Here is a 20,623-nt window from a genome sequence, read left to right as displayed (position 1 = left end):
TTTAATGGTGAAAAGCTCCAGCAGAACCAGCAAACATGTGTATAAAGTATATAAAGGAAGACTTTGGTCATGGTGTTTAAAACAAAGAATGATTTTCAGTCAAGCTCTAACAGAAACAGAAAAATAATAACCACAATGTCAGACCTATAAGACACAGAGATGATTGTATAACCAGCAGCATATATTATATGGAGGTGAAATGCGTGGACATAAGCGTACATAAAGCTACGTAACCCTCCCTGTAAATGAAACAGGAGAAAGTATTGATGAAGGCTACCTCACTGGAAGTAGCTATTAAAAAGCTATTTAAAGTTAAGCGTCAGGAGCGTGTGATGATGTCCTGTAAAAGGCAAACAACAAAAAAACCTTCTGATGACCTTATTAATGCAAATCTGTGCATCATCAGCTCCCACAAATACAGGGACTATTCTCATATTTTTTGAGTTAAGACATTATAAAAGATAAACCCACAGCCTTTGCATAGACATTATGTTAAAATATTGGTGGACAAACACACATGCTTCATACAGGTTACAGGTTATTTTGTATTTAATCAGGGCTTTATTGTCCACATGGCTGTGAGGTCTAATTTTATTAGTCTGATGGATGAGAACAGATGGAAGCAAAACAAGTAAATAGGTTTGTGTATTAAGGGAAATACATATTGATGGATGTGTCACTTGTTTTTAAATACATTTTAGATTAAATCAGGTGCTGGGTTCACCCACAGCATTTCTCTGTAGTTTAAACCAGTGATTCTCAAACGTTTTGGGCTCTCAATCTGTTATTTCTTAATCCAAGTAGCCCCCTTTGTCCGACTTCAACATTTTGCTTAGAAAACTATTTAAAAAGAACTGTAGAGAATAATGATAGAATGAACAAGTGATAACACACATTTTAAAGAATCTAATTTTGTAAACAAATGGAAAGAAACAGTATTTAGTTCAGTGGTTCGCAACCTTTTATGAATCGTGACCCCATTTTGATATGAATCATTTCTGGTGACCCCCCAAAGAGATTTTTTTTTCTAGAATTAGTTTTTGATCATGTTTGAGCTCAGATATTGTTTTTTTTTTGTTTTTTTTACTGCATTTTAGTTGAACTAGATTTATATTTCACAAAGTGAACAAATAGGAGTACAGTTATTTAAGATTGTGTGTTGTTTTACTTTTAATAAAAAAAATTAAAAAAAATTCAGAAATTTTAGGCGACCCCACATTGGGTCTCGACCCCAAGGTTGAAAAACACTGATTTAGTGGCTCCTGAATAGATTAATTTCTATAGTTTTTATAATTTCCGGGGTGGGACCAGTTTTCCACTCTCTTGCTCTTTCAAGTACACCCTGTAGTGTCATTGCGTACCCCGAGGGTTACACATACCCCCATTTGAGAAACACTGGCTTAAACAATATGATACAGGTGAAGATCATCTGTGGACTTATGTCTGTTTTTTGCACTCATCTAATTTTACTTATCATACTTTCCCTGAACAAAGAACCTTTGGATTTTATTTAAATCTTATTTTTGAACGACGGAGATGCCATTGTTGTTGTTTTTGTTTTAGGGTTATTCATCATAGTTGTAAAAGACTGGAGTCAGCATTATAAGGAAGAAGAAACAATGAGTTTAATTAACAAGGCCTTTTACTTTTTGCTTTTTACAAGAAGAACTGTACTTTGTTCTGCACTTATGCATCAGGGAAGGTATTTACTTGCATGTTGCGAGTCCTTTGGATTCTTTTTGCTGTCATGGTTGTTGGCACTTGTGATTATCATTGTGGTCAAAGCCGTGACAGCACTATGTCCAGTTTGAACATGATTGTTTGTGTGTGAGTGTCTCTGTAGGTATTTCAAGCCTTGCAATAAAATGGATGCGTGGCATAGAAACTGTAGCTGTTCTCAAGCACGGGACGCTAATATGAGCTGCTTGATGTTCTAGAAGGCATTTATTACTCAAGGTCACAAAAGTCAGACACTTCAAACTCTGACCTGTGAAACAATGAAGAGAAGAAAACTTTGTACAACCTGTGAAACCAAATGTGATTCGAGAAACTATTTTCTTTAGTTTTTAGAAGTAAAAAAGCTGTTAATCAGATGTACTTTAGTTGGAAAAAAAAGACACCATCACATTTACTCTGCTTTGTTTAGCTACAAATCCCCTAAGCAATATATTTTCAAATGCATCACTTACAGTATGTACATGATTCTTTGTCAAACAAAAATATTTTTTTTGTATTTTTGTGTAACACTGACACCAGTGAATGTCATATGTCGTTATAGGTGTTTAAATGTCAACATTTACTGCAGTAAACAACACACTAAAGAGTTGTGTGACAATAATAACGAGATGCCATGTAGATACTGATAATATTAGTCTGACGTGAGAAGATGTGCAGATTGCATGAAGTCATGCACTTTAAATTATATCTTTATTGGCTTTCTAAAATTAGCTTGCAATATCTCCTGAAAGTGAGAAAACACATGTTTGCAGTAAAAGAGTTATTGAGCACCATGTGGAAGAGCAGCGACTCTGCATACAATGTTACATCGTAAGAAGAAAATAAAAAACGAACTGTTAATAATTGGAAGAGCCAAACCAAATTGAGAAAGAAACACTTTTCTTGTGCAAGTTATAAATACTTCTCTGATTTTATTTTGTAATAGCAAATTTGATTTTAAATAGACCCTTTCTCAATAGAACTTGTTTTAGATTGGGATAGACAGGGATAGAATGAGTGATTCATTCTCTATACCAACTAAAACGGGGTACACACATAAAGCTAATCGGGCTGTTTCTGTCCTGATTTTTCCCCTTCCTGTCCAAAGACCCCAAACACCAGATTCTCTTATTTTATAAGAATATCCCGTGGTTTGCTTCTGAAAAGGGCCCGTGCTGACAATCGTGAATATCAAACTTCAATAATTACAATACAAATGTCTGATGTGACTGGAAAAAACCAACAACTCCCAACTCATGCCGTAATTTATGACATGGAATCAAATGTAGCCAAGAAATCAAGAAACGAGTTGACTGAGAAACCAATCACAAAGATCAACATGGCTGAATGCTATAATATCAAAATGTTTCTCTGACTTTACCAAATGTCACATCCTGTCAGAAAATCCCAAGTTCCATGTTACTTGGAACGCAGCTTTCGATCACATTGTTAGATCTTGTTTGATCTTGTGAGATTTTTATTTTGGAGGAAGATCGGTGGTTGACTGACTTCAGATTCAGAGAATCCTTGTGTGTAACCAACCTAAATTTGACAATAAATAGATAGATAGCTTTATTTCAGACTAGGGGTCCATAAAAAACATACAAACAAGCACAAGAACACATAAAAAGGTGTAACAGTCCATTTTTAAAAGGCACTTACAGTATACCAGTGCCTCCAGAGCTGAAATGTCTGGCAGGTGGCACTGTTTGTAATGTTCACCAGTAAAAGCACAATGGCCACGGTTTCGTGATGTTTTTTAATTTGGAATTAGTTATTCCAAATTAAAGTGTCCTGCTTCATTTTTACATGGAAACGGTAATTCCCGAATTGGTGTTTACATGGAAAACCGGTATATTCGGCTTTAGTTAATTCCGCTTTAGTTCTGGGGGTTGGGCAGGCTCTGAATGGCCATGACGTTTCACGTCTATCATGTCTAACAGGAGAAACACACAACAAACTTTTTATTGTCGGCTGTAACACAGAAAACCAAACATGAGAACTGTTTTCACCTTTATTTTGATCTTAGTTTTGAAGCAGCAGCTCGACAATAACACACTGTGGTCCGCGGAGCGGAAAGGAGAAAGGAACTAATCACCGGTAAATAAAGCCAGTAAAACTATCACCAGGAATAAATAGTTGCTCCCTGGTAAAGATAGTTGCTCTAACAACCATTACAATGATAAACTTGGAGATATTACAGCCTGTCCGTCTCCGGGTGAACAGCCTGTTTTGTTTGCTGATCTCCATGTGTGTGATAAGTCCATGTGTCCGTGTTAATGTGCGCATGTTTATGCCTTCGTCCATCCCCTTTTTTCGTTATATCCATGTCGGAATTAACTTTTATTCCACTTTAAAGAGAAATTAAAGCTCCCATGTAAACGTGGCCATTGCCATTTTCAAAGTAATTTAGCCGTTAATAATACATTGTTATATAGGTTGTCCCTCTATGCTGTTCTGTTGTCCTTCTACTTCCCCTAAGTTTGGTTCCATCTGATTTTTTTCTAGTTTTAGATTTTTTTTCCTCTTGTTTCTAACAATACTCACATGTATACCCATGGATTCCTGTAGATTTCATTGTCTTGGGATGAAGGTTGTGTTGCACCTGTTTGTGGATGATGCAGTTTTCTTAGAAACTTTAAACATTGTTTAACTGAGTTCACAGTTCACACCCACCTGTGATGCAGCTGTGATGGAGATATGTGTTAGAGGAGAATAGGGCAGGATTTGAGAAAAAATAAACATTCATTTTAAGGTTTTTTTTTTAATGCTAATGGATGATGAAGCGCTCAAAACCAAAGAGAATGAGTTCACACATATTTCTACCTATTGCTTTGAAAAGATTGTGTGATACATTTTGTACTGCTTTTCCGGGTCTGATTTCCCCGCGTAGTTCTGCGGACGTGAAGTCAAATGACGCGAGTGTGTGTTCTCGACGGCTTGGAGAGGTGACCCGCTACAGGAAATACAAAAGAATGAGAAGATGGCTTGGAGGCTGAAAGAAGACTAAACTACTGTTTGGTTCCACAGATGAATGCAGAGGCATGTGAACAGGTCTTGCAGTAAACAGTCACATGACTAAATAAATAACCGTCTCACAGTATCAGTGTCACACACAGGCACAGCCGGCACCAGTCTCTCTGACGTACTGTAGCTCCTGTGACTTTCTTAAACCGCAGATGCAGACACACACTCCTCCACACAGCACAGGTTAAACCAAAAGGCTGACTAACTGATGAGGACTTGAAAATCCGATGAAGAACTGGTTGCAACACTGAAAACCAACCAGCACCCCCGCCTGTCATTCATGGGCCGATAATGGCTCCTAATCCACAGTGATCAGGCATCCACATCAGATTGCCTGTCACTCAAACAACTAAACTTAAAGAAAAAGACAGGCATCTGACTGAAAAAACACGAGGCACAATGACAATCAGCTGTTCATGTGTGCGCTCCTGAGCCGGGTTGGCTGATGACTGCAGTTACATTAATGACCTTGGTGTCACTATGGAGTCTGATTTCTAGATCCTGCCCTATGCTCCTTTAAGTGAAATGCAGCCCTATCTCAAACGAGTTTAGTATCTGTGGGTCAAGTTCACTAGTAAGGGAAGTATGAAAGGATAGGGTCATCTGATGTGGTAACGTAGGGATAAGCAAAAGGTAAAGCTGTCATTATATCATGACCTTAAGATAATGACTTAATGCATAAGATTGTGGCTACAACCAACCCAAATTAGTGTTCTCCACAGTGTGATGGTGTTAATGATGACGATTAATGACCGGCTCTTTGATTCTATGTTTCAACTTCATTTTTTTTCCTAAAATGCTCCAAAAATGTAGATGTTGTGTTCTATGGGGTGTGTAGAATTAATGTTGTGTTGATTCTGTTTCTACTTGATAGCCCCATGATACACTGGCATCTTATCCAGAGTACCATTTTGAACCTCCATCACCTCCTGATACAATGAGCATTATTCATTAATGAGTTATGTTTATTTCTCATGGCCAAGCTTTAATAATTTATATGTATGTAGTATAGTTCATAAAACCACTTTTTTTAAATACAGAATTTCAAATTATCACTATAAATACACAGCATGTGTATGTGCTGTATAAGTATGTACTGTATGTATATGTTCCTGTCTTTGTATTGCTATTTCATAGCATCACGCCTATCACTTATCAGTATCATTGATTAAAAAAAAATATTTTATAAGTTTATCAGTCAGGTTCAGTTCATACTTCAAAGTAAGCCATTTTCAACAATTTAAAATACCAGACCTGTACTGAAAATCATCATATTGCTAACATTTATTTTAATATGAGTTAAAACACTACAAGCAAAAAGCAGCTGAATAGTAATTGTTGTGAACACCCCTGATTATTTATTGAAGCTTTTAAAGCTTTCAGTGGAGACTCGCCTTTTCTAGAAGGAATTTTTTCACAGTGGAAGCAGTCAGTCACACAAAAAGCAGATTCTTGTTTTTTTTTGAATTATCAAACAAGACGGCAATCCTCCAGCGTTCAGGTGAGTCATTTCTTCCTAATCTGTAAGAATAGAAAATAAAACATGGTAATATATTTTAATGTTTCATATTAAAGCTGGACAAATAAACAGGGTGAGTATTTTTTTTCTTTTACCTTCGACGACTAGTTTAGTTGAACATGAAACTCGGCCCAGAGGGTTTTCTGCGATAACGGTGTACTCCCCACTATCTTTGGGCCCAACTCTGAGGATAACCATGGAGCAGACCCCACATGTGTTGGAGATGTAGTAGTTTGTGTTGGTGTTGAGGCTGACGCTGTTTCTGTACCAAGTAACGTGCGGCCGGGGATTTCCGGTCACAGCACAGCTCATGTAGCACTCGTAGCTCTCTGGGCTCTTGTGCATTTTTAGAGGAACGCTAATAGAAGGAGGCGTCTCAAAGCTGCAGTCCTCAGTCGTTGGCAACGTCAAAGAAAAGGTTTCTGGAATAATGTTAGAAACAAATTTAGAAGCACGCACAAAAAAACTGTTCCAGTGTTCGCGCCGAAAGGTATCGACCTGTGGACCATTTGGTAGGACACTAGAGCACTAAATAATCAAATGCATTCAGGCTCATTGTGTTCCAGCCTTACTGTGTGTAGTGTTTTTTTTCTTTACTCAACTCTGTCATTAGTGATCATTAATTAATTAGTCAGTAATTCAGTTTCCATCCTTTTCATATCATTTCAAAAATTCAATATTGCATTTTCAATAAAACACAATAAAACAAATGCTCTAAAAGTGATAATGCCTCAAACCTTTGTCATAAAAAAGGGTTTTTATGACAAAGGGCATACAAATATAAAATGTATAAAAATATAATGAAAAACTTAATATTTATGGTTAGGTATGAAGTTGTTGAAAAATCTGATATGAAAAAAGTGGACAAAAATATTTATATATGACATTTTGAAGACATTTTTATGAAGGGTACTGTTTTGTTTCCTATGCTCAGAGTGTTTTTATTTTTTTTTAAAAAAAGCTCATAGCTTTAAGGTAATTATGCTTCAAAATCAATGTTCCTATCAATTATTGACCTACTCAACTCGGTAATAACTTAATATCAAATGTTCCACTTTGCACCTTGTTTTTTTAAATGCAGAATTTGTGTTTTTCTCATGGGAAAACAAAAGGTTTTTCTGACAGAAAGAGCATGTTGATTATATACAACATTTTTATGACAGTTTTATGAAGGGTACCATTTTGGTACCTAAGCGTAGAGTGTAATTTTTTAGATCTAATCCCGCGACATTTCATCCCACCAATCCTTGTTCTTTAACCTGCCTTTTTTCCTTTTCACTTCCCAAGATGCAGACTCAGAGTGTTTGGAGAGCCCCATGTCATTCCTGGCATAGACCCGAAACTTATACTGTCTTCCTGGCATGATATTGATAACGGTGAACTTGTTGTTGAAAAGATGGTCGGCTACTGTTTGCCAAGTTCGCTTCACAGAATCACGTTTGGAGACCATGTAGTGTAGCCTATCATCTTTCTTTTCATCTGGAGATGGAGTCCAGGAGATTGTCACAGTTCCTGACACATTCTCCTCTAGCTCAACGGGGCCTGGAGGCTTGGGGTCATCTAGAAGGAAGTTGGGAGAAAAGATGTTTATTAGCATTCCCAAAAGAGAAGGCTTTTATTTGCTGAAGAATATGGAAATATTTAGTTTTGCTTACAATGTAGTTATTTTAATACCTGTAACTATAATCTCAACACTGGAGGTATCCTGACCAACAAGGTTCTTGACAATGATAGTGTAGATCCCAGTGTCATGACGCTCTGCTGAAGTAATCAGTAACTGTGAGGATGTGTCTGAGTTGCTCACTGCTACATTTTTGGGCACTGGCATTCCATCCTTCAGCCATGAGATTCTTGGTATTGGACAGGCCTGTTTGCAACATAAGATGTACAGGGTTAGGGTGACCATAGATACTGTTTTCTCGAATTATTTAATTTAATTTAAATCAACTTAATTTCATGTTTAATCAAGATAATTTGACAGATATCAAACCTGAAAGTTGAAGTTGACTCGAGCAGAATTTCCAGCTTTCATCACCATGAAGTTCTTCATTTTCTTGTCAGTGAATTGAGGTCTTACTATATCATAAGTGATCAAAAAGGATTAAACAACATGACTAAAATAAGGTTTATTCCAACTGTAGAAAACTGAATGGTCCAACTAACTCACCTGGTGGTGGCATTGCAATGATGTAGTTGTCCAGCTCCTGATGTTCTCCATCACCACCCTCATTGGTTGCTGTAACTCTAACCCAGTACATGGCCATGGACTTCAGACCCATAATAGTAAAAGAGGTCACAATAATAGGGCCGGAGTTGCAGTGACTCCATTCAGTGTTTTCTGCTGGTCTGAGCTCCACAAAGTAACCTTTGGCCTCATCTTGGACCCCCTCCTCCTCTGTGGGTTTGGTCCAACCCAGAGACAATGTGGTATAGGTGGAATCGGTCACCTTCAGGTCAATAACCTTACCAGGTGGCTCTGAAAGTGTGAACAATTCATCTGTAATTACTCAGAAAACATGGATTGAAATGGGATATTACATAATTAGTGTTTACTCATTTCTTACTCTTTGGATCTCTTGCGATCACAAATTCCGACGGCGGGCTTGGCTCTCCAGCACCAGAAATGTTAATAGCAGATACTCGAAACTCGTACTCGATGCCCTCAACAACGTCTTTCACTGCATACTGTTTCGCTGTAATCAGAAATAATTTCAGTTACAAGAACTAAATCACACTTACTAAAAAAGTCATAATTTTTGGGTTTACATTTGATTGGCTCATCGGGTGGGTTGACCTGACTCCAAAGATTACTGCCATTCTTGCGTTTCTCCACATTGTATCCCAAAATATTTGTTCCTCCGGTATTGGTGGGGGCAGACCAAGCAAGATTAATGCAGTCTTTGAAAGCACTTTCAACTTTTGGTACACTGGGAGGGCCAGGGTACGCTGAATGACAAAACAAAACGGAAGGTTGTGTTTAAACTGGACAATACCGTATTCTGTCAATCTGTGTACCCTTCGTTCTTTGGTTATTTCGTTTTACACGGTGTGTAATTCTGTTTTGGTTTTAAGTCAGTAAAACAAAACCAGAGAATTAAAAAATAGACAAGCAGTAATTTTCTGTTTTAAAACTAAATCTCTGTGTGATATTTAGTTTCATGGGAAACAAGCATGAGAGCTTCATGTTTTAAGCTCACCACACAGAGGGAACCCACAGAGGGGGTGGGAACTTTTATTTTTGGAAAAAGACGGAGCAACGCATAAGTCACATTACTGATGAACTGGTGAATTGAAATGTTATTAATACATAAATAAATCAAACCAAAAAATGAAAAGCACACACGTGATTAAAGCAGCCCTTCTCAAAGAGTGGGGCGCGCCACTACTGTGGGGCGCAGTGGTGCTCTCATGTGTATGTGTGCGCTCTATCAAAGAGATCATAGAGCAGGGATTCCCAAACTTTTCAGCCTGCAACACTTAATACATATTGTCTTTGCCCTCGAGACGTGGGAACGTGTGCGCTCCGGAGACATTGAACCCGCCTCCCTGCTGGGTACCTGGGGGGGGTGCGTCGGACGGGGTGACGGCCAGAGCGAGACCGCCGGTTTTAAAATAGAACGAAGAACAAAGAGTCCACAGGTTTGTGTCCTGTGTCTCACCCTTTGTTCCTGCCTGGAGGTCGTCTGTTTCCATCATTTCACTGATGCCTTGATCAGTTTCGGCTCTGATGTGGTAACAGTACTTTCTTCCGTGATCCACATCAACGTCTCGGTACTTGGGTTCTGGGCCAATCTTGCCCAACTTCTTCCAGCTGTTCCGGCCTATTTGCTGGCGCTCCATAATGTAGTCAGTGATTGGTGAACCCCCATTGTCTTTGGGAGCCCTCCATGTGAACTCAATACAAGATGATGAACTTTCAATGATATCCACAGGGCCAAGAGGAGTTGTTGGCTTGTCTGTAGTCACAAATAAAACCAAATATGTTAAATAAAAAGCATGCAGCTTCTAAACTACCATTGTGCAAAACTCACCGAGAACGATCAGTTCGGTCACGGCCTCAGTTGTTCCATATTCATTTTTAATCTTAATTCTAATTTCTCCTGATATTTTTCGCTTGCACTTGATGAGGAGAAGGCGGCTGTGTTCCGAAGACTTCTCAATCTTTATGTGGGCGTCCTCCAACAGTTCTTCGCCCTCGTTGTACCACTGAATTTTCATGGGCTCGCGGCCAACAAAAGTTAGCTTAAAAGTGGCATCTTTACCAGTTTTAATGATGACTGGTTTCATGAACTCGGCGAGCTCATCAGGGTTTATTCTTGGGGGATCTAGGAGTAACAGCAACTCTTTTAATCTACTGAGTTGAATTTGTTTTATTTTTGCAATATTTCTTTACAGTACCTGCAATATTTAGATTGGCCTCAGTTTTACGCCCATCCGCTTCACATCGGTATTTTCCAGTGTCCTCTTCTTTGCAGTTTTTAATAATTAGTTTGCGATATGTTCCATCTTTAACAATATTAATATCATCTGTTGCTGTTATCTGAAATGCAAAAGCACAACATTTATGCTCTTTTAATGTCATAAAAATTCAATTTTTTTTTCTTACTTCGTTTCCATCTTTGTACCAGACTGCATCACAATCTTCACTGCTTATCCTGCACATCAACTCTGCATCAGTTCCAATAATAGCTGTTACGTCAGACAATCCGCCGGTGAAGTACACTCCTGGGTCTAAAAGGAAGGCATTATTCTATTCAAACAAAGAACATATACAATATATCAGTATTTGTTCTGACATAGCTTACCAATGACTGTCTCGGGGACTAGTGGACCTGCTCTAACTCGCTTTCTTTTCTCTTTAGCAGGCTCCTCTTCCTCATTCTCTGTAACCCCAGTAGAAGTAACCTCAGCTGACGCTTCTGCTTTTACTTCAGGGACAGCATCTTCTTTATTCTCCCCTACATCATCCTCCTCCTCCTCCTCCTCCTCCTCCTCACCAGCAGACTCACTTTTATCTGCATTTTCTTCTGTTACACCTTCTGTTTTTTCACCAGCTACTTTTTCCTTCTTCTTTTGCTTAGCTTTAGCTTTGACACTTTTTGGGGTTTTTTCCTCTACTTTAGCTTTGGCTTCCTCCTCTGCTTTAGCCTTGGCTTCCTCCTCTGCCTTCTCTGCTGCGGCTTGAGCTGCCGCTTCAGCATCTGCTTTTGCTTTTGCAATCCACTCCTCTTTGTCTTTCTCCAGCTTAGCCTGCTGCTCCTGAGCAATTTTCAGAAGATCCTCTCCACCACCGCCGGCCCGAGTTGTTTTGCGAGGTTTCTTCTTTCCTTTCGTCTTTGGATCTTTGTCAACTATGGGAAAATTCACATCGAGTTATTGTAATATGAACCTTTCTATATAAAAACAAAATTACATTTAAATCAGGGGTTCTCAACTAGTCTCACCCCGGGACCCACATTTTCCGACTTTTTTTTTTAGAATCCAATGAACAAAATTTTGTTTTTAAAAAATACTGTAGCTGTTGAAAACACACATATATAATCTTTTTTTAAAACATAAATGTCAATATTTTTCTGTGCAACATGCATTTCACAGCATGCCTGTCAAAAGAAAAGTTTCTTTCAAAATAAAAGACAAGTCCAACATTAGAGACTTTGACGAGTAACTAAACCCCAAAACCACTTTTTTCTGCTCAATTCAAATGTATTTGGATATGAAGTAGTGCTGTTGATTGATTCTGGTCCAACTCTCAATATTTTAGTCAAAGTATTTCAATTTAGCATATTTTGTTGTAAAATGTCAGTGACTGCCCTCTATGGGTTGAAACCCGGCTATTACAATTGATTTTTGCTATTGGCTGAGAACAAGGTCATGTGACATTTTGGCACCATCTTGCATCACAAACATGCACTGTTATCCCCGCCCCTTTTATAAAAACTACCATTTGTGGGTTCTACAACCTGTGGTGAGTAGGTTGGATTGAGAGAAGAGTGAATAGAGAGGTATATTGCGTAATGAGTGGCTAGTTAGCATAGCATACATTGTTCATTGGAGATTTTATAGTATAGAGTGGGCGTGTCTTAACTGCTCCAGGAGCCCGCCCATAATCATGGCATTTTTTGAATTTCCCTCCTAGTGGCAGGTCAGGAGAAAGTTCTTAAAACTCTTTAAGTATTTATTTATTTTTGACCAGCTGTCCGCGACCCACCCAGTTGAGAAACACTGATTTAAATAATAATATGTCTACCACCTTCCACTATGAGCCAGGCACTGCAGGATTTGAGCCCTGCAACAGCTGCATAAATTCCCTTGTCCAGAGGCATACAGTCTTTCACCACTAGGGTGTGAATCAGCATGTCTTCAGACACAAGGATGTCAAACTTTTCTCCTTGTTCCAGTGTCACATTCTTTCCCATCCAATCGACCTTTTTCAGGGGTTGTGAAACCACACACTCAAACACAGCATCTTCTCTTTCCTCTGCTTTCACGTCCTGAATCTTAACCAGGAAGTCCACGGCGGGAACTAAGCAAAAGACAACAATGCATAGTGAGACATATGTCATGTTCTGTTAGTTAAGTTTAGTTATTCTGTGTCTTTGTTTATTTTGAGTCTAGTCTTGTTAACTCTTGTCTGTGTTTCAGGGATTCCTGCTTGTGGCTCCACCCCTCAGTGATGTCTGTGTGAGTGCTTGGTGATTGAGTAGCTCCCTCATGTTTGCACCCAGGTGTGGCCCATTCCTAATCAGGCCTCCTTCACTATTTAAATGTGTGCTTGGTCACAGTGTGGTTGCTGGTTCGTTGTATTATGTTGTCAGGTTTGTGGTCTCCCTTCGTGTGCAGTGTGTCTGGTCTTGCTCCCTGTTCCTGCTCCCCTCCTGTTTTTGGATTTAAGTTTTGATTTTGATTTTGAGAATAAACATGGACTGGTTCCAAGAACGTTATGCGTCTATCCTGCCTCCATCTCTCCTTGCATTTGGGTCCACACCAACAGCGAACCGTGACAACAAAATCTGATTCCTTCTTTCACTCCGTGAATAGGATAATTCAAAATGCATCCTTGTACGTTTTAGGTCAGTTGAGAAGATCTTAACGCCGTTGACTTCCACTTGATACAGTCCTGCATCCTCAGGGTTAACGCCGTTGATGCTAAACACAAACTTCTTCCCGACTTGCTTCAAACCATGTTTTACTTCTGTATCGACATCGAAGGGAATCATTACTCCATCCTGTAGATAAGCAGCAGATATGTACATTTTTAGTAACATAACAGAAATGTGCATGTGTAACAGGTTTAACATTACTACCCCTCTATTACTAAATGTAACCCTTTGTACAAAGAGTTGTTGGACAGATAAGCATTTCAATAGACATTGTATCAGGATACTAGCATGTTTATCTTAATTAGAATAGCTTAAATTCTTGATCTAGGCTCTCATTTAACAAGTCATTTGTAGGTTCCATTAGGGATGGGCGATATATCAACTTTTCTATTTGGACAATATAGAAAATTCATTCAGAATCACCTATATCGATATATCTGTTTTAATAGCTTGTTTTGTTTTAGAATACTCGTTTTAGGAGTCGCTGTTTTCTTTGCTTCTCAAAACAACATTAAAAGCTCAGTGAGATGGATTCTGAGTGCGTCCAAAGTAACCCAGACCTTCCACTAAACAAGCCACACTACAAAACTCACTCACACGTGCTGTCCCTTAGAGGAGAAAAAGCCAAAAGTGACACACATTGTGCAGCTGTTTGTTAATAAATGTGTCTGTGTGGCATTTGGTATCAGTAAATTCAACCCAGATTTGTCTTTCTGGTAAGACTTAATTTGAATTAAAATGATCGTGAGTTATATCATATATCGCAATTTTGAGAAAATAAATCGAGATATGAGTTTTGATCCCTATCGCCTGTCGCCCAGCCCTAGTATCCATACTAGAAGTGTGTGCACAGTAAATCTGACAATGGCGTGCGACTATATCCTAATTCATCAAAGCCATGTACGTACACCTGCATGCATGTTTCCTTTATACATCACAATCTATCCCAAATTTTGCACAGGTGAATTCACTTCACAAGGACCTCAATAATGTTTTACATCTAAATGGACCAATGGCATTTTACATCATGGTATAAAAGATAAGAAAAGAAAAATCAAAGAATGAAGTAGAGGTTCTTGTGAGTGATGGAGAGAAAGAGTTCATCATTTATTTGATGATCACCATAGTGGCATGACTGATAAATGAAAAGTTAGTGACAGCACTTTAGCCTGAGGATTGAAGACAGAGAGGTATAATGTGAGAGAGGCATGGCACCATCAGAGCGTGTCTGCTACAGGTGAACATATTTGCAAACATTGACCTAATGTCTCACTAAAGCGGTGGTTCTCAAACTTTTTTTCCTATTTCTGAATCTAAGCACCCCCTTTGTCTGACTCCTACATTTTGCTCATAATGTAAAAAATAATTAATAAAACAGTATTTAGTCCCCCCGGAATAGATTTTTTTCATCATTTCTGGTCATCTTGCACCTAGTGTGGAACCAAGACTCACCCTTGTGTTTTCAGTTCATGTTGTCAACAAGATTATTTCCATCATTGTTATTATAATTTTCATTTTTAACTAAAAATTTACAAAAAACACTTTTTTTTCTTTTATTTGTTACTTTTCCACATTCTCTATGAAGTACCCCCTGTAGTGTTGTCACTTACCCCTAGGGGTACGTGTACTCCCATTTTATAAACACTGCACTAAAACAACACATCTATAACACAGCAGGTTTTAGTATTTATTATGACACTCATATGCGGGGACATTAAATGCATGTAAATATGCCTCAATTTCACCACCAGTCGTCATTTCTCCATGTTTTTAAATAGTTTGTGCACCAGGGTCATAATTAATGTACCGGTACGCACATTCTCAGGCTACGTCAGGTATGTTTATAATTCACAAAATTAGTGTGGAAAGTCTCGTACACGGTTATGTTTTATAAGATAGCAACATTTATAAATCATTAAATATACGGCTCTTATTATGTGTTCATGTCTAGACCGATTGTATCTGTTAAACTGGACAGAAGAAAAAGTATTGATCAAGTTATTGGGTCAAGAGCCACTATATTTTTATGTGTGTTATTGTTTGACTTGTATAGAGATGTCTGAATGTGAAATATCTTACCTTGAATAGAAAAATTTTGCAGGTCGGGTCCTTGAGCGACATTTCTAATTCAAATTCTGCGTCACCTTCAGGTTTCATTTTGATGGGCTTTAAGTTGCACAGCTTCTCAACTACCTGCAGAACAGAACAATGATAGAAAAACAATGACAGTGTTTATTTCAGTGTAAACCTTAAAATGTTGGTGAAATACAAAGGTGATGAATGTTCTCATCCACGTGAGACCTACCTTTTCCTGCTCTTGTTCCCTATCAACCTTCTTCTGATTTAATGTCTTTAGCATCCCTCGGAAATCCGTCACACCGTACTGAGCACAGATTTTCTCATAATCTTTCTTGTCTGCACTCAGCAGCAGCTCCCAAAATGTTTCACCAATTTCTGGTTTTTCTTCTTCTTTTGGTTCAAATTCAACCCTTGGAAATTAATTTGAAATAAAGAAAATTATTATTATTATTTTTTTTTTTTAAGTCCAAACCAATTTAATTTGTAGGAATTTACTGCTTACGCTTTCAGGGACTTTTTGAAATCTTCTGGTAGCTCCCGGATAGCTGCAAAAAACAAAACCCACAATTTATTATAGGATACTCATAACTGGATCCAGGGCCGGCCTTCCCAAGAGGCAACACAGGCGGCCGCAATCTGCTGGAGGGGTGGCAAATTGCACCCCCCATTTTTTATTTTTTTTTAATATTAATTTAAAAAGGTATAATAAACGTGAAACACATCCTTTACAATCTCTGTACATGTTGTATCTTAATTGAATATTAATATTAAAAATCTGTAATTTTATCTGCTAATCCTCTGCCCGTATTTATATTTATATTTATTTTAATTGTGATAATTGTGTTCTTTGGTTTTAAGATTTCTGTTCCTAAATAGTAAAACCAAACAGGAAAATAGAAATGTCCTTGTACTGAAACTTGTATATCTTATTTTAACTTTTGATTGCACAGTTTTGCATTGCTTTTGGATTTTGCACCATTTTTGTTATTGTTCCCTCGACATTGCATTGACAGTGTTGTATTGTATTACAGTGTATTACAGCATTCTAAATTCTGTTGTTGAGACATTCCAGTTAATCATTTATTACTTGAAAAAAAATGTTTTTATTTGAAGATTCTTTATATTACAGTTTTGATGTAAAATAAGTATTTATTATACTTGAAAATGAAGTAATTTTGCCTTGGGCACCAAAAAGGCCCTGACTGGATGAAATATGACTCGTATACCTGTTCTTGATTGTTGTAAAACTTTGTTCTTCTTGTAGCCGACTGAAATAGGAAGGAGAGAAATTAGAGCTAGTGTATAAAACGGAAGGTTATTGTTTTAATAAAATATGAATATGAATGTAATGTTAGTTGTAGTTACATTACCTTCAATGACATTTAGTGTTACAGTTACCAATGCTTTTCCGTATTCGTTCCGGGCGTAACACTTGTAAGTATCAGCATGGTCCACGGTAACAGCAGGTATCTGTTATTAACATATTAAGACTTAATATAGTCCACATAGCTGTCGGCCATGTGTTTACACCTTAAATAAGATCATCATTCAACATCATGCAATTATTTAAAATAATTTAAATATCATTTAAAAATATTCAACCAATTTGACAGTAAAGAGTGAAACATTATCAAAAAATATAAAATAAAAATGTATGTAATATTTATTTAAATATGTATTTCATTTAATAAACAATGTTTATGAAATAATAACTATTTGATTATTTTTCTATTTAATAATAAATTTAAAAAAAGATAATAAATAGAATAATTCATTATCAATTCTATGGATAATCTTTAAAAAGCTAAAAAAATAACAAAAAAGAGGAATATTGAGGACTTGTATTTAAAATGGATCAATCTTGTTATGACTGTTATATTTACGACCAAGATGTATAGCAATTAATACAGATGTGAAGTGTATTTATGTATGAATGCACTGAAATTCTCTGAAACAAAAAAAAAAACATAAATTTAAAAAAAAAAGCTAATAAATGACTCATTAAAAGTCAAACATTCTACATATTTGGATGTTAAAAAAAAAAAAAAAAAAAAAGAGCAGAAGAAGAACACAAAAGTATTTAGTGACTTCCAGCGTTAAACTGTTTGACAGCGTGAGCATTAAAACAACAATGGAATCCAGTTACTATTGATTTTCATTGTAAGGAAAAGCTTTTTGTTAAATGATCTCACTTGTAGTTGGTGTTCACCAGAAGGTTTGTCAAAGATAACCTTGTAGTGTTCTTCATCAATGACTCCGTCATTTCTCACCCAGGTCACCACAGGAGCTGGGTTACCAGTGATTATTGCTCTGAAGAGCACTGGTTTTCCTACGGACAATAAAGCAGTCATTTTTCACACATTTTTGATTTACTTTAAGTCTAAATTTGGTCATCAGGCCTATTAGTTAAACATTAATCAACTAAATCTGTTACTAAAATATAAAACATAAGAGTTTATGCATTAAAAAAAAAAGATAAATAAATTAGTTGTAAATGATTTTTGATATTCTTTTGATAAAGGTTTTTTTTTCACATGTATTTATTTTTAATTAGTCACAGTCTATTTATTGTCACTTAAACAAATGTAGTCGGCAAAAACTGTGACAAAAAGTTTTAATCAACAATATCAACACTGCATTACAGAAGACACGCCCAGGTCTGCTATTATTAAAATAAATATTATCCACCTTATTCCTGGGGCTGCTACGTCATAAAAAAATGCATTATTTCAAGCCTGTGAGGTAAAGCAGAGTTGAAGTATTTATTCATTTGAAAAAAACGTTTAATAATCATTTTTTGTTAAAGAAAAAAAGAGTTTTTATATAAATGAACTCTATGTTGCTGAATTGTGCAAACAATGATGTTGACAGCTGGAAACAGGGTTAGGATCAATTAAAATTGTAATTGTTAATTAATTACATTTATGACGTATCGTATTTAAATTGTAATAGAGTTTAGATAATTGACTTAGTAACTGGAATTTCTAATACAAATTCTATAAAAATGCTCAATTATAATTTAACGCTAAAATGGGGAAACATGTTACAGTGAACAGGTCTACACATACTGTATGTAGTTAATAATTATCAAAATATGTTTTATACCAAGCTTTTCCACATTTTACCATAAAACATGAATTAAAATTAATTTTAGGCATATGCTGACACAAAAATGGCTCAGACGTCCAAAGAAAAAACATTCAAACCCCTATACTGTATATTCATTGATTAGGAAGCCTAAAGATTTAACCAATAGATATTTTATTTCAAGATCAATAGTTGTGATTAATTGTAATTGAAATTTAGTAAATGAGAACGTACTTGTAACTTTATGAGGATAAAAATAATAGTCATTTAATTACATAATCACTCTTACCTTCTTGAATCGTGAGGGCGATAGGTTTACGAGTGAAATCAGGAGTTGTCTTTCCTTCTGGTACTTCTTCCACATATTGAGTGATCATCACTCCAGGCACTTTGGATTTCTTCCTTATTTTCACTTTTTTTTTTTTTTTTTTTTGGGGAAGAAAGTACATTTTGTCATTTAGGATTTTTTGCCCACACAGTGTAAAAAAGGGTGATTTAGCACATACTGTAACTGTGTAACTCACCTTGTCCTGGAGCTGTTGGCTCTGTATCCTTTGCTTTACGTATCTTAAACATGTTGGAAGCCTCTCTGTTGATTTCCTCAATAACATATGAAAGCACATGAGGGTTAGAGTCCAGTGTGTGCTGCTGTAGACATGTTCAAGCCGTGTTGGGTTAATTACTTTGTTGGCACGTCAGTGGAGATGCTGTCATGTGTTAGCGGTTGTATCATGTGTCGTTGGTGTGAAGCTGAGCCGTGTTGGCGCTCTGTTAGTCACTGTGAGATTTCTTTCTGTCAGCTTGAAATGTACAATTTACTGGAGGAACATGTTTTTGATCTGATTGTCTTTGTTGCAGGAGTTGTGACCAGATGTGTAAAGAGTACTGATATATCCTACTCAAGTAAAAGTACTCTTACTTGATTTAAATTGTACTCAAGTAAGTGATACATAAATTACTCAAGTAAAAGTAAAAAGTAACTCAGTTAAATAGTACTAGTCACTTTCACTTTATTTTTGAAAGTGTCTATTTGTACGGTTGTCGTACGGACAACCCCTGGTTCTATTGGTACAAGTACGTAGCGTCTTAGGGTTAGGTTATATCCCAATATCACAACAATTTTTAGGTTTAGGGTTAGGCTTAGGCTTAGGTTTAGGGTTAAGTTTAGGCTTACATTTAGGGTTAGGTTATAACCCAATATCACAACAATTTTTAGGGTTGGGGTTAGGTTTAGGGTTAAGTTTAAGTTTAGGCTTAGGTTTAGGGTTAGGTTATAACCCAATATCACAACAATTTTTAGGTTTAGGGTTGGGGTTAAGTTTAGGGTTAAGTTTAGGCTTAGGAATAGGGTTAGGTTATAACCCAATATCACAACAATTTTTAGGTTTAGGGTTAGGTTTAGGGTTGGGTTTAGGTTTAGGGTTAAATTTAGGCTTAGATTTAGGGTTAGGTTATAACCCAATTTTGCAACAATTTTTAGGTTTAGGGTTAGGTTTAGGGTTGGGTTTAGGTTTAGGGTTAAATTTAGGCTTAGATTTAGGGTTAGGTTATAACCCAATATCACAACAATTTTTAGGGTTAGGTTTAGGGTTGGGGTTAGATTTAGGGTTAAGTTTAAGTTTAGGCTTAGGTTTAGGGTTAGGTTATAACCCAATATCACAACAATTTTTAGGTTTAGGGTTGGGGTTGGGGTTAGGTTTAGGGTTAAGTTTAAGTTTAGGCTTAGGAATAGGGTTAGGTTATAACCCAATATCACAACAATTTTTAGGTTTAGGGTTAGGTTTAGGGTTAAGTTTAGGCTTAGGAATAGGGTTAGGTTATAACCCAATATCACAACAATTTTTAGGTTTAGGGTTAGGTTTAGGGTTAAGTTTAGGCTTAGATTTAGGGTTAGGTTATAACCCAATATTGCAACAATTTTTAGGTTTAGGGGTAAGTTTAGGTTTAGGTTATAACCCAATATTGCAACAATTTTTAGGTTCAGGGTTAGGTTCAGGGTTAGGTTTAGGGTTAGGGTTAGGTTTAGGCTTAGATTTAGGGTTAGGTTATAACCCAATATTGCAACAATTTTTAGGTTTAGGGGTAAGTTTAGGTT

General features: G+C 36.8%; 1 protein-coding gene across 1 annotated transcript; it reads right to left on the bottom strand.

Annotated features, from left to right (window-relative positions):
* Positions 1-6,208: 6,208 nt before the first annotated feature.
* Positions 6,209-19,104, bottom strand: igfn1.3 (immunoglobulin like and fibronectin type III domain containing 1, tandem duplicate 3). The gene is made up of 21 exons (XM_028447266.1): positions 19,053-19,104; positions 18,818-18,940; positions 17,634-17,770; positions 16,812-16,911; positions 15,944-15,986; positions 15,668-15,851; positions 15,442-15,555; positions 13,326-13,488; positions 12,513-12,785; positions 11,168-11,544; positions 10,869-11,012; positions 10,661-10,802; positions 10,294-10,587; positions 9,029-9,208; positions 8,827-8,955; positions 8,430-8,738; positions 8,253-8,338; positions 7,937-8,129; positions 7,526-7,822; positions 6,358-6,684; positions 6,209-6,264 (listed from the first exon to the last, which is right to left on the bottom strand). The coding sequence occupies exons 1-21, from the start codon at positions 19,102-19,104 to the stop codon at positions 6,260-6,262; spliced, it is 3,672 nt and encodes a 1,223-aa protein (XP_028303067.1). The 3' UTR covers positions 6,209-6,259.
* Between the last annotated feature and the right edge of the window lie 1,519 nt (positions 19,105-20,623).

Source organism: Gouania willdenowi, chromosome 5 (assembly GCF_900634775.1).
Source record: "Gouania willdenowi chromosome 5, fGouWil2.1, whole genome shotgun sequence".
NCBI classification, from domain to species: domain Eukaryota; kingdom Metazoa; phylum Chordata; class Actinopteri; order Blenniiformes; family Gobiesocidae; genus Gouania; species Gouania willdenowi.
Note: the sequence above shows the minus strand (reverse complement) of the source record. Positions and strands in the feature narration are given on the sequence as shown.